The 9,646-nt window shown below is 43.9% G+C and overlaps 1 protein-coding gene across 1 annotated transcript; it reads left to right on the top strand.

Annotated features, from left to right (window-relative positions):
* The first annotated feature begins 30 nt into the window (after positions 1-30).
* On the top strand, positions 31-9,088 carry CETN2 (centrin 2). The gene is made up of 5 exons (XM_039488899.1): positions 31-198; positions 1,649-1,807; positions 3,902-4,030; positions 4,782-4,919; positions 8,941-9,088. The coding sequence occupies exons 1-5, from the start codon at positions 196-198 to the stop codon at positions 9,028-9,030; spliced, it is 519 nt and encodes a 172-aa protein (XP_039344833.1). The 5' UTR covers positions 31-195; the 3' UTR covers positions 9,031-9,088.
* Positions 9,089-9,646: the final 558 nt, after the last annotated feature.

The following is a 9,646-nucleotide window of genomic DNA, read 5'->3' as shown; positions in this document are numbered from 1 at the left end:
CCGCCCACTAAGCGTCTTGACCAATCGGCATAGGAGCGGGTCTCCAGAGCTAGGCCTTTAATCAATGGAAAACGTGGTTGCTATGGCACCAAGATAGAACTATTGGCTTACGGGGAAGGCTGCCGTTGATACTGGGCCCGCCCCCTTTTTTCTGTCCGGAGCGGAGGCGCTGCTCCCGCGGTACCGGCCTGCGGGATGGTGAGGGGGGCGAGGCGGGACGCACAACACGGCGTGGCGCGGGCTAGGCCGGCTGCTTGCGGGAGTGACCGCAGTGTAGTGCAGCGGCAGTAGGCCCCGAAGGCTGTCCAGGGATTTAGCAACCCCAGCCCCACACAGCGGCTGGGGCAGTGGGCCCTGGGGTGGTCACCGCCCCGCGGGAGGCAGCCCTGGGGCTGGGTCCGGGCTGGCGTGGCAGGTACCGAGTTCCTAGCTGCATCCTTGCCCGTGCTGTAGTGGCGCTTCCAAGGGGGCTGCAGGCCCCACATGCGCGTGTCCTCCTCCCACCCCGCCATAATAACACCACCACATTTTGTCAATGTCAAAGTACATTACAAAGGAGGGTGGTAGCATTATCCCCATTTTACAGGTGGGGAAACTGAGGCACAGTGCAGGGACATTACTTACTGAAGGTCCCTCTGCAGGCTAATAAAGGTGCTGGGATTAGAACCAGGTCTTCTGAGACTGGTTCAGTGCTAATTTATTAGGCTACACTGCCACAGTGTGTTGCTCCAGTTGATCTAAGTGGCATGACCTAGGTAGGCGACAGGCCCTAGTGTGTGCTACATGGTGCTGGTCCCAGCTGCGTGGCTTGCAAACATATTCTGGTGTGCACTGTATCATCTTGATCCCAACCATGTAGCCAGGGCTGTCGCTAGGGGTGTGTGGGGCCTCGGACTACCCCCCCCACTCCATCCCAGACCCCACCCCTACTTCACCCTTTCCTTTAAGCCCCCACCTGCCTCTTCCTTCCCCTGCTCCACCCCTGCCTTGCCTTTTTCTGGCTTCCGCCCCCTCCTCTGAGCAACACCGGGAGCTGGTGGGGAGGGTTGGGGTCACTGCTGCCGCTTCCCGCTGGTGAGTGCAGGCCTGACCTTTGCTGCTGGTGCTAGCCTGGCCCCCCACACCCTAATCACACACAGCCCAGGCTGGCCTAGCACCCCTCCTCCTCCCCCCCCCCGCACGACACACAGAGCTGTCCCTAGGGTATGGTGATTCGTGGCAGCTGCTGTGGGGTCCCCCAAAGTGTGGGGCCCCCCAAAGTGCTGGGCTTAGGGGCTGCCCTGATTCGCTGTACCCTGCAAAAATTACCAGTCTCAGCATACATTGCACTGTCTCAATTTCAATGCACTTACATACAAATATAGATGGAGCATAATATGCAGGGATCTATCATCCCTGCAAGTTACACCTTCAGGCTGGAGCCTTCTGTCTTCACAAGCCATACCTCTGTCCTTTAAAAGGGCAGCTTTTTACATTTTTGTGTGGCCACAAGTGTCTATTGTTCTCTGGCTTCTCTGGAAATCACAAGGGTTGCTGAGAATGGAAGCTTTTGATTTCATTCCGGATTGTTCTCCCCTGACACTGAGAGTCTTGTCTGCCTACTTTGGGAATCTAATTCTAGTCTCTGCTCTTCTGTTAATATTTCAAGGCTTCCAGCTTCAAGAAATCTACTTTAGGGGCAGTAGCCCAGAGGAAGAAGACAGGTCCTAAACTTGAACTAACTGAAGACCAGAAGCAGGAGATCCGAGAGGCTTTTGATCTGTTTGATACCGATGGCACTGGGAACATAGATGTTAAGGAGCTAAAGGCAAGATTAAACTCAATGTTAAAGAGAAAAAGGACCTAGCCGTATAGAGACCTAAACTAATTTAAGCTGGGGCAGAGGAGGGTTGATCCCTTTACAACACAAAGCCGCTGCATCCCCACACAACCGCCATCTGTCGCTCTTTGTGCTGTCCCCTTCTCCCATGGGTCTCTTTGGAGCTGGGTTGGCAAAAACACACTCTGGATTGTAGTTCTAGGATGTCATGAGCTTTGTATGTGTTGGTAGAAGGTCAAAGGTTTTTGGTTATTATGAAAGCCACCTTAGGCTCATACCATTATGAAAGCCATTGTTAAAGAACATGCCAGTGTCATCATTTCTGTGTCTCTGTGACAGAGCAGATATTTGGGGCTTCCACCTCACTCATTCTGCTAGGGAGGATTAACCCTGTCTAGGATTTTCCTGCTTTCTACAGCTCCCTCTTCTGCTTCTCCAGTTTAAACCCTGCCACACTCAGAGGGCCATGCAGAAAGGCAACCTCATGGCAGGAGGGATAGCTCAAGGGTTTGAGCATTGGCCTGCTAAACCCAGGGTTGTGAGTTCAGTCTTTGATTTAGGGATCTGGGGCACACAAAAAAATAAAAAAAATCTGTCAGAGATGGTGCTTGGTCCTGCTCTGAAGGCAGGGGACTGGACTCAATGACCTTTCAAGGTTCCTTCCAGTTCTATGAGATCATAGAATCATAGACTATCAGGGTTGGAAGGGACCTCAGAAGGTCATCTAGTCCAACCCCCTGCTCAAAGCAGGACCAAAACCAACTAAATCATCCCAGCCAGGGCTTTGTCAAGCCTGACCTTAAAAACCTCTAAGGAAGGAGATTCCACTACCTCCCTAGGTAACCCATTCCAGTTCTTCACCACTCTACTAGTGAAAAAGTTTTTCCTAATGTCCAACCTAAGATAAGTATACTTCCATAACAAAAAAAACAACTTTCAAGTCTGCCATTTGTCTCTTCACCAGGGAATGTAAAAGCAGTGTGTGGAGGGGTGAGGAAACTCTCAAATATGCTGAGGGGATTCTAAGTGTTTTTTCTACACTCTTTGAGAGAAATTTCCATTATGTCAGTGGAATGTGGCAGGGGCTGAAGCAACTTCTATGTACATGATGGACAAAACCAACTATTCAGCTTTTTTAAAGGAGATTTGTAGAGGAACCAGAATCCCAGCTGTTTTAGACTTTCTTCTGAAGGTTTATGTCAAGGTGTAAACGCAAACTCCCCCTGGGCTTAAGTGCTGGTTGACTTGAGGAGCACAGTAGATTGGAGTTCAGTACAGTACTAGACATGATGGGATCTTCTCCCATGGGGTCACGTTCCTTGAAGGCTGTGACCTTTCTTTTCCCTCCAATTACCTCCCTAGAAGCTCCAGGAAGTCTGTATATCTGAGGTTCCTCATTCTGAATGTAGTGTCCACATAGTAATGTAGTGACCCTTTGACCAGTAGAATAGGAGAGCTCTCTGCATTTTCCTGTACCCCATCCACACTTGATTTCCCATAGAGAAAAGGTGGTCTTTTAGCTCTGTTCTATTTGTTTTCCCAAACCTTTCACCTAACCAGAACACTTATCCTCTGAGTGGGTGTCCGAGTTCTAAGCCAGAAAGAGGGAAAACCCAGACCTCAAAAAGTGACTTAGAATGCTAAAGATCAAATGAATAAGGTTAAAGACCTGAGGATCAGGGGGAACAATTTCTTATGTGGCATGGGTGATGAGTCTTACATCTTTGGCTTTTTTCTTATGGGGGAAAGAGGGTCTGCAGAACACCAAGAACTTCTCTCTTCCATTAATTTTCCCCTTTACTGACTCCACTTCCTTGCTAGTACTGACTAGATATTTTCCAGAGCATGTCTAGAGAGCTCCTATACAAGCCGAAGGAGTTACTGTAAAGGCATTCAGCTCTCTCCAGGTTGCTAAGTGTTATTAGGAGACCATTTTTCCATCACCTGCTCTTCGACCTTGCTGTTTGCCTTGAGGAAAAAATACCTAATTTAACCACAGTGTGACATAGTTTAACTTTTTTTTCTTTCGTACTTCTATTTCCATTGCCCACTGAGGAGCTAATCTTTTTTCATTGTTTGCAGGTGGCCATGAGAGCACTAGGGTTTGAACCCAAAAAAGAAGAGATCAAGAAAATGATATCAGACATTGATAAGGAAGGAACAGGAAAGATCAGCTTCAATGACTTTCTGGTGGTGATGACTCAGAAGATGGTATGTAAATTGGGACAGTTACAATGAAACCAACTTTGCAAGTTGCTGAATGCTTTTCAATTCCTGTTGACTTCAGTGGGAATTGAAAGGACGCAAAACTTCCCTGCCTAATCTTAGCAACCACATGTACAAAAGTTGTGGTTGCGAATAGGAACCATCCCATCATAGTTGGTGGTGTCTTTAAGATCTTTCTCTCTGATAAGATTGCTTAAAAAGAAGGGTGTGGAGAGAAACTAATATCAAAACCACACAAGAGAAGAAAAACATTGGCCACCAAGAAGAGAAGCTGTGATAAGTTTTGGTAAGTTGAGGATGACAGTGATAGTCATTATGCCAGTGCAATGTTTTTCCAAATTTAAGATCTCTACTGCCATGATCTATGTACTGTACCTAAAAATTCTTAGAAAAACTCATTGATAACAAAATAGCATATTTGACAGTGTAGAAGCTTGATGCTGCAAAACTTTAATCATGCAAAGATCTGGTCCTAGACATGAAAGGAACAGAAAAGTGACATTCAGAGAACATCATTACATTGGCAAAATTAAGGCTCGCTAAGTGCTTTCACTCACTATTTGCATAATTTATAATAATTGGGTTTATATTGAATCTTATCTGAGTTTCCTGTGTTTCTAATGTTTATTTTGATAACTACAATTTTACACTTAAGTTATTGATATATACTCTTAGACTTAACTACAAGTTAACAAAGTTTTTGGCTATGAACTGGTATGTTGTTTACTTCTTTAAGGCTGAAAAAGATTCCAAAGAGGAGATTCTAAAAGCCTTCAAACTGTTTGATGATGATGAAACTGGCAAAATCTCTTTCAAAAACCTTAAACGTGTGGCCAAGGAACTTGGGGAAAATCTCACAGATGAGGAGCTACAGGTTTGTCCCTTGTATGATTTTTGCCCACGTATGTTGTGTACATAGTAGTTGTGACAGGTTGGATTGGATCACAGAACCCCCCTTGAGAGCTGCCACCTGATGTGCCAAGACTACTTCTACCCCTGCCTTCTCTGCCAGCTCGGGGCCTCAGCACCTTGTCTTGCTGAGCCAGACACTCCCGTCTGCTCTAACAAAGACCAAGGGTCTGAATTACTTGCCTCAAAGCTGCGAGTTTACCTGAAAGCAGCTAACAGAAGTGTTCCTGTCTTTAACACTCAGATGCCCAACTCCCAATGGGGTCTAAACCCAAATAAATCCGTTTTACCCTGTATAAAGCTTATGCAGGGTAAACTCATAAATTGTTTGCCGTCTATAACACTGATAGAGAGAGATGCACAGTTGTTTGCTCCCCTAGGTATTAATACATACTCTGAGTTAATTATTAAGTAAAATGTGATTTTTATTAGATACATAAAGTAGGATTTAAGTGGTTCCAAGTAGTAACAGACAGAACAAAGTAAGTCACCAAGCAAAATAAAATAAAATGTGCAAATCTATGTCTAATCAAACTGAATACTGATAATCTCACCCTCAGAGATGCTTCAGTACTTTTTTTTTTTTCCCCTCCTATCTCAGACTGGACACCTTCTAGGCCCGGGCATAATTCTTTCCCCTGGTACAGCTCTTGTTCCAGCTCAGGTGGTAGCAAGGGGATTCTTCATGATGGCTCCTTCCCTCTCTTTGTTCTGTTCCATCCCTTTATATATCTTTTGCATAAGGCGGGAATCCTTTGCCCCTCTCTGGGTTCCCACCCCCTCCTTCTCAATGGAAAGACACCAGGTTAGAGATGGATTCCAGTTCAGGTGAAATGATCACATGTCACTGCAAGACTTCATTGCCCACTTGCCAGCACACGTGTACAGGAAGACTTACAGGTAAAACACACCCATCTGCAGACAATTGTCCTGGTTAATGGGAGTCATCAAGATTCCAAACCACCATTAATGGCCCACACTTTGCACAATTACAATAGGACCTCAGTTATATTTCATATTTCTAGTTTCAGATACAAAAGTGGTACATTTATACAAATAGGATGATCACACTCAGTAGATTATAAGCTTTGTAATGATGCCTTAGAAGAGACCTTTTGCATGAAGCATATTCCAGTTACATTATATTCACTCTTTAGCATATTTTTATAAAACCATATAGACTGCAATGTCACAGTAGTCACTGATTGTATTACTCCACTCAGATTTAATTCATTAACTTTCATTTTTTAACTTAAGTGAAACTGCTGCAAAATCACCAGTCTGCTGCACTAGAGTGCCACAGAATCCAGAAGTTTTGCAACAGAGTTCTGGTTTAGTTTGTCACACAGTACATGGGGCCTTGAATATGCTCTTTTTAAAGAGATGGGTGTACAATGTAGTGGAAAGAGCCTAAAATATAAGCCCTCCCCACTCTGAACTCTGGGGTACAGATGTGGGGACCCACATGAAAGACCCCCCTAAATTTATATTCCACCATCTTAAGTTAAAACTTCCCCAAGGCACAAATTCCTTTCCTTGTTCTTGGATGGTATTACTGCCACCACCATGTGATTTAAACAAACATTCAGGCATGGGCCACTTGGAGCCCTATTTCTCCCCGCCCTTCAAAAAAAATATCCCCCCAAGCCTCTTCATCCCCTTTCCTGGGCGGGGTGGGGGGGGCGCTTGAGAATAATATACCAACAGTTAAGTTAACAAAGTGAGCACAGACCAAATCCCTGGTTTTTAGGACTCTGAAAATCAACCAGGTTCTTAAAAGAAGAATTTTATTTAAAAAAAAAAAAAAGGTAAAAGAATCACACCTGCAAAATCAGAATGGAAGATAACTTTACAGGGTAAATAAAAAGATTTAAAACCCAGAGGATTCCCCTTTGATTCTGCTTCTCAGTTACAAAACAGGAATAAAATTACCTCTTAGAATAGGGAAAATTCATAAGATAAAACAAAAGATAATCTAACGCATTTCCTTGCTATTACTTACAATTTGTAATCTTAGATCCTTATTTCAGGTAGGGTTTTAGGAGATTTTTTTTCTTGCCCTGGTCCCTCTCTGTCCGAGAGAGAACCCACAAAGAGAGCACCAACAAAAAACCCCCCCACACACATACAGATTTGAAAGGATCTTCTTCCCTTATTGGTCCTTTTGGTCAGGTGTCAACCAGGTTATTTGAACTTTTTAACCCCTTAGAGGTAAAGGAGAAATTTTATGCTACCCTTCGCTGTGTGTTTGACAGGCCTGAACTAAAGTAGTGGGCAAGCTTTGCTGATATAAAGCAAAGTTAGGCTGTGAGCAAACATCAGGCTTTGCCTGCTTGCACAGTTACAGAATTTGGCAAGAACAAGACTAATATTGCACAAAACACACATTTCTAAGAAGTGGTAGGCACAAAGTACTTATGCAAACTCATTTTAGAAGAGTGGTACCAGAGCATTTCAGTATTAAAGATGGTACAAAAACATTCCCCAAAGATAACAGGGACACATTGACCCTCCTAAAAATAGGGTCAGAATAACAGTGTAATGAATAAAAATGTATAAGGTGATGGGTGGTAACTGGCTACGTCAGAGGGTGCTAACTAACCACGTCAGAGGGGCAATACGTAACTTGTTTATACTAACGTATAAAATTAAGTCTCCGAGGAAGTGTCTTTGGCCAGCCTAAGGGGCAGTGAAAAGTCCTGCCACTAACTAAGCTGCATCCATTGTCCTGGGCATATGTGTCTTAGTATCCTCGTAGAGTCTGCCAGGTGCTATTACTGTGCTTCATCAACAATAAACCTAGCTGTGTGTCTTCATTCCTAAACAGATCTTGTGGTCATTGGGCGGTTTGCTCAAGGTCTGCACAAAGCTGGGACAGCGCACAGGAAAAACACACACGCAGCCGAATATCTAACAACGTTGGTGACCCGCTAGATCTTTTGTTCTTTCACACTCCATAGACCAGATCCCCAGTCCCCGACATATTCCCTTTGCATTGCTTGGTAGTGCAAAAGGTCCGTAAGACTGCCCTAACCAAGTACTTGAGGATTTCCCTTGTGTGGGGAAATTCCTTGGTGGAATAACTGGTTCTGTGTTAAAACCCTCTCAGTCTTCAAGGCATGGGGATGGTAGGGCAAGGGAATGTGTCCAGAGTGCTGCTGTGTGCCTACAAACCCTGGTTCGTGTTATGGCTCTGTGGGGGCTATTCTTAGCCAGCACAATCGTGTGGCTGCTCTGGCTTATGTGGAAGAGGCACACCACAGGCACCAGGATCAGGGATGGGATGTAAAAGTTATTTAAACCCACTCTTGCCCTGGATGCAAGCAGGTAAATTTGTAAATTATCTTTGTAACAACAGAAAGTGCTGAGTTTTACTTAAATTATCTCCATTTCCTGCTGCCCTTTCCTTTCCCACTCCCTCCTATTTCCTGTACTCTGCTGGTGTCATTCTTGCTCAAATGGCACTACTCTGGGACTAAAGAGTGCAAGTTAAAGATCCACACCACAATGGGAGCTCTTGCCCAGTGCAGACATTGTAATGTATTAAGTGAATGTTGTGCTGTCCTTCTGCATCTTAAATCAAAGTCCTTTCCATGTGCACTACTACAAAAAATAAAGTTAAAGAGTTTATGAATATCTGTGTCTGAAATAGGTTCTAAAGGCCAAGACTGTGTTGAGTGTATATGGCCGGATGGATCCTACTTACAGTTACACTTTTGTAAATCCCAGGTAACTCCAATGTCTTCAGTGAAATTGCAGTACTCTGGAGTTACAAAGATGCAATACAGCAGGATCTGTTGTTTTCTTCCAGGATAGTTTCTGTACCACACAGTGTGTATAGTAGCATAACAACTGCTTTTGAATAGATTGGATGTGAAATTTGCTGTAATAAAATCCTGTGTTCTTTTTATTCCATTTCCCTCCCTTCCCTGATATACCTTAATGGACCCATCTAATTTGGTCTCTGAATCCTTAACATCATGCAGGAAATGATTGATGAAGCAGATCGAGATGGAGATGGGGAAGTGAATGAGCAGGAATTCCTGAGGATCATGAAGAAGACCAGTCTTTACTGATATGTTTGTTGTGGATTTTCTTTTTATACAGTTGGAAATATATTTGGTAGGTGCATGAGTTTTCTCCAGTCTCTGTCATTTCTCAGGGACAAAGGAAAAGTTGGGTCATTGTGTTCTGTGTGTCTGATCTTTAAACTTCATTTGTGAAATGTTCCAACTGCTAAGCTGAAACTGTTTTCAATGAGAAAAACCTTCACACATTTATTCTTATAGGTTTTTCACACCCAGTTTGTTTCAAATATACAATTCATATTTGCAGAGCCATATTTGACTAAAAACGCACCGGAAAGAGATTGTGTATGCTTACAGAATTGTTAATACAAGAGAGGACTCATAGCCAGAGATTTCTGATACAAACTGCCTCACAGTAAACGGTGAATTTGAATCCAGAGTTTTGGTTTGGGCGCAGTGATATTAAATGCTGCATTTAACAGAGTGACAGGAACCCTTTCCTTCTTTTATTATACCGTTGAAAAACATGTAAGTGAGCAGATTGTTGCAGCTTAACATACTGCTATCAGAGAAGTTCTTCTTTGTGCAATCTGCCCTTAATAGTGGGGGACGGGGAAGAAGAGAAGTTACAACTGTTAAAAAAACAGAGAGCTGTATGTTGTGG

Source organism: Mauremys reevesii, linkage group 9 (genome assembly GCF_016161935.1).
Source record: "Mauremys reevesii isolate NIE-2019 linkage group 9, ASM1616193v1, whole genome shotgun sequence".
NCBI classification, from domain to species: Eukaryota; Metazoa; Chordata; order Testudines; family Geoemydidae; genus Mauremys; species Mauremys reevesii.
The sequence above is the reverse complement of the archived record's forward strand: the minus strand, read 5'-3'. Positions and strand labels throughout refer to the sequence as shown.

Bases quoted from the DNA above. Each gene is read 5' to 3' on its own strand.
- CETN2 (XM_039488899.1), top strand. The intron at 1,808-3,901 runs GCAAGATTAAAC...CATTGTTTGCAG, and splicing joins TAGATGTTAAGGAGCTAAAG to GTGGCCATGAGAGCACTAGG. The intron at 4,031-4,781 runs GTATGTAAATTG...TACTTCTTTAAG, and splicing joins TGGTGATGACTCAGAAGATG to GCTGAAAAAGATTCCAAAGA.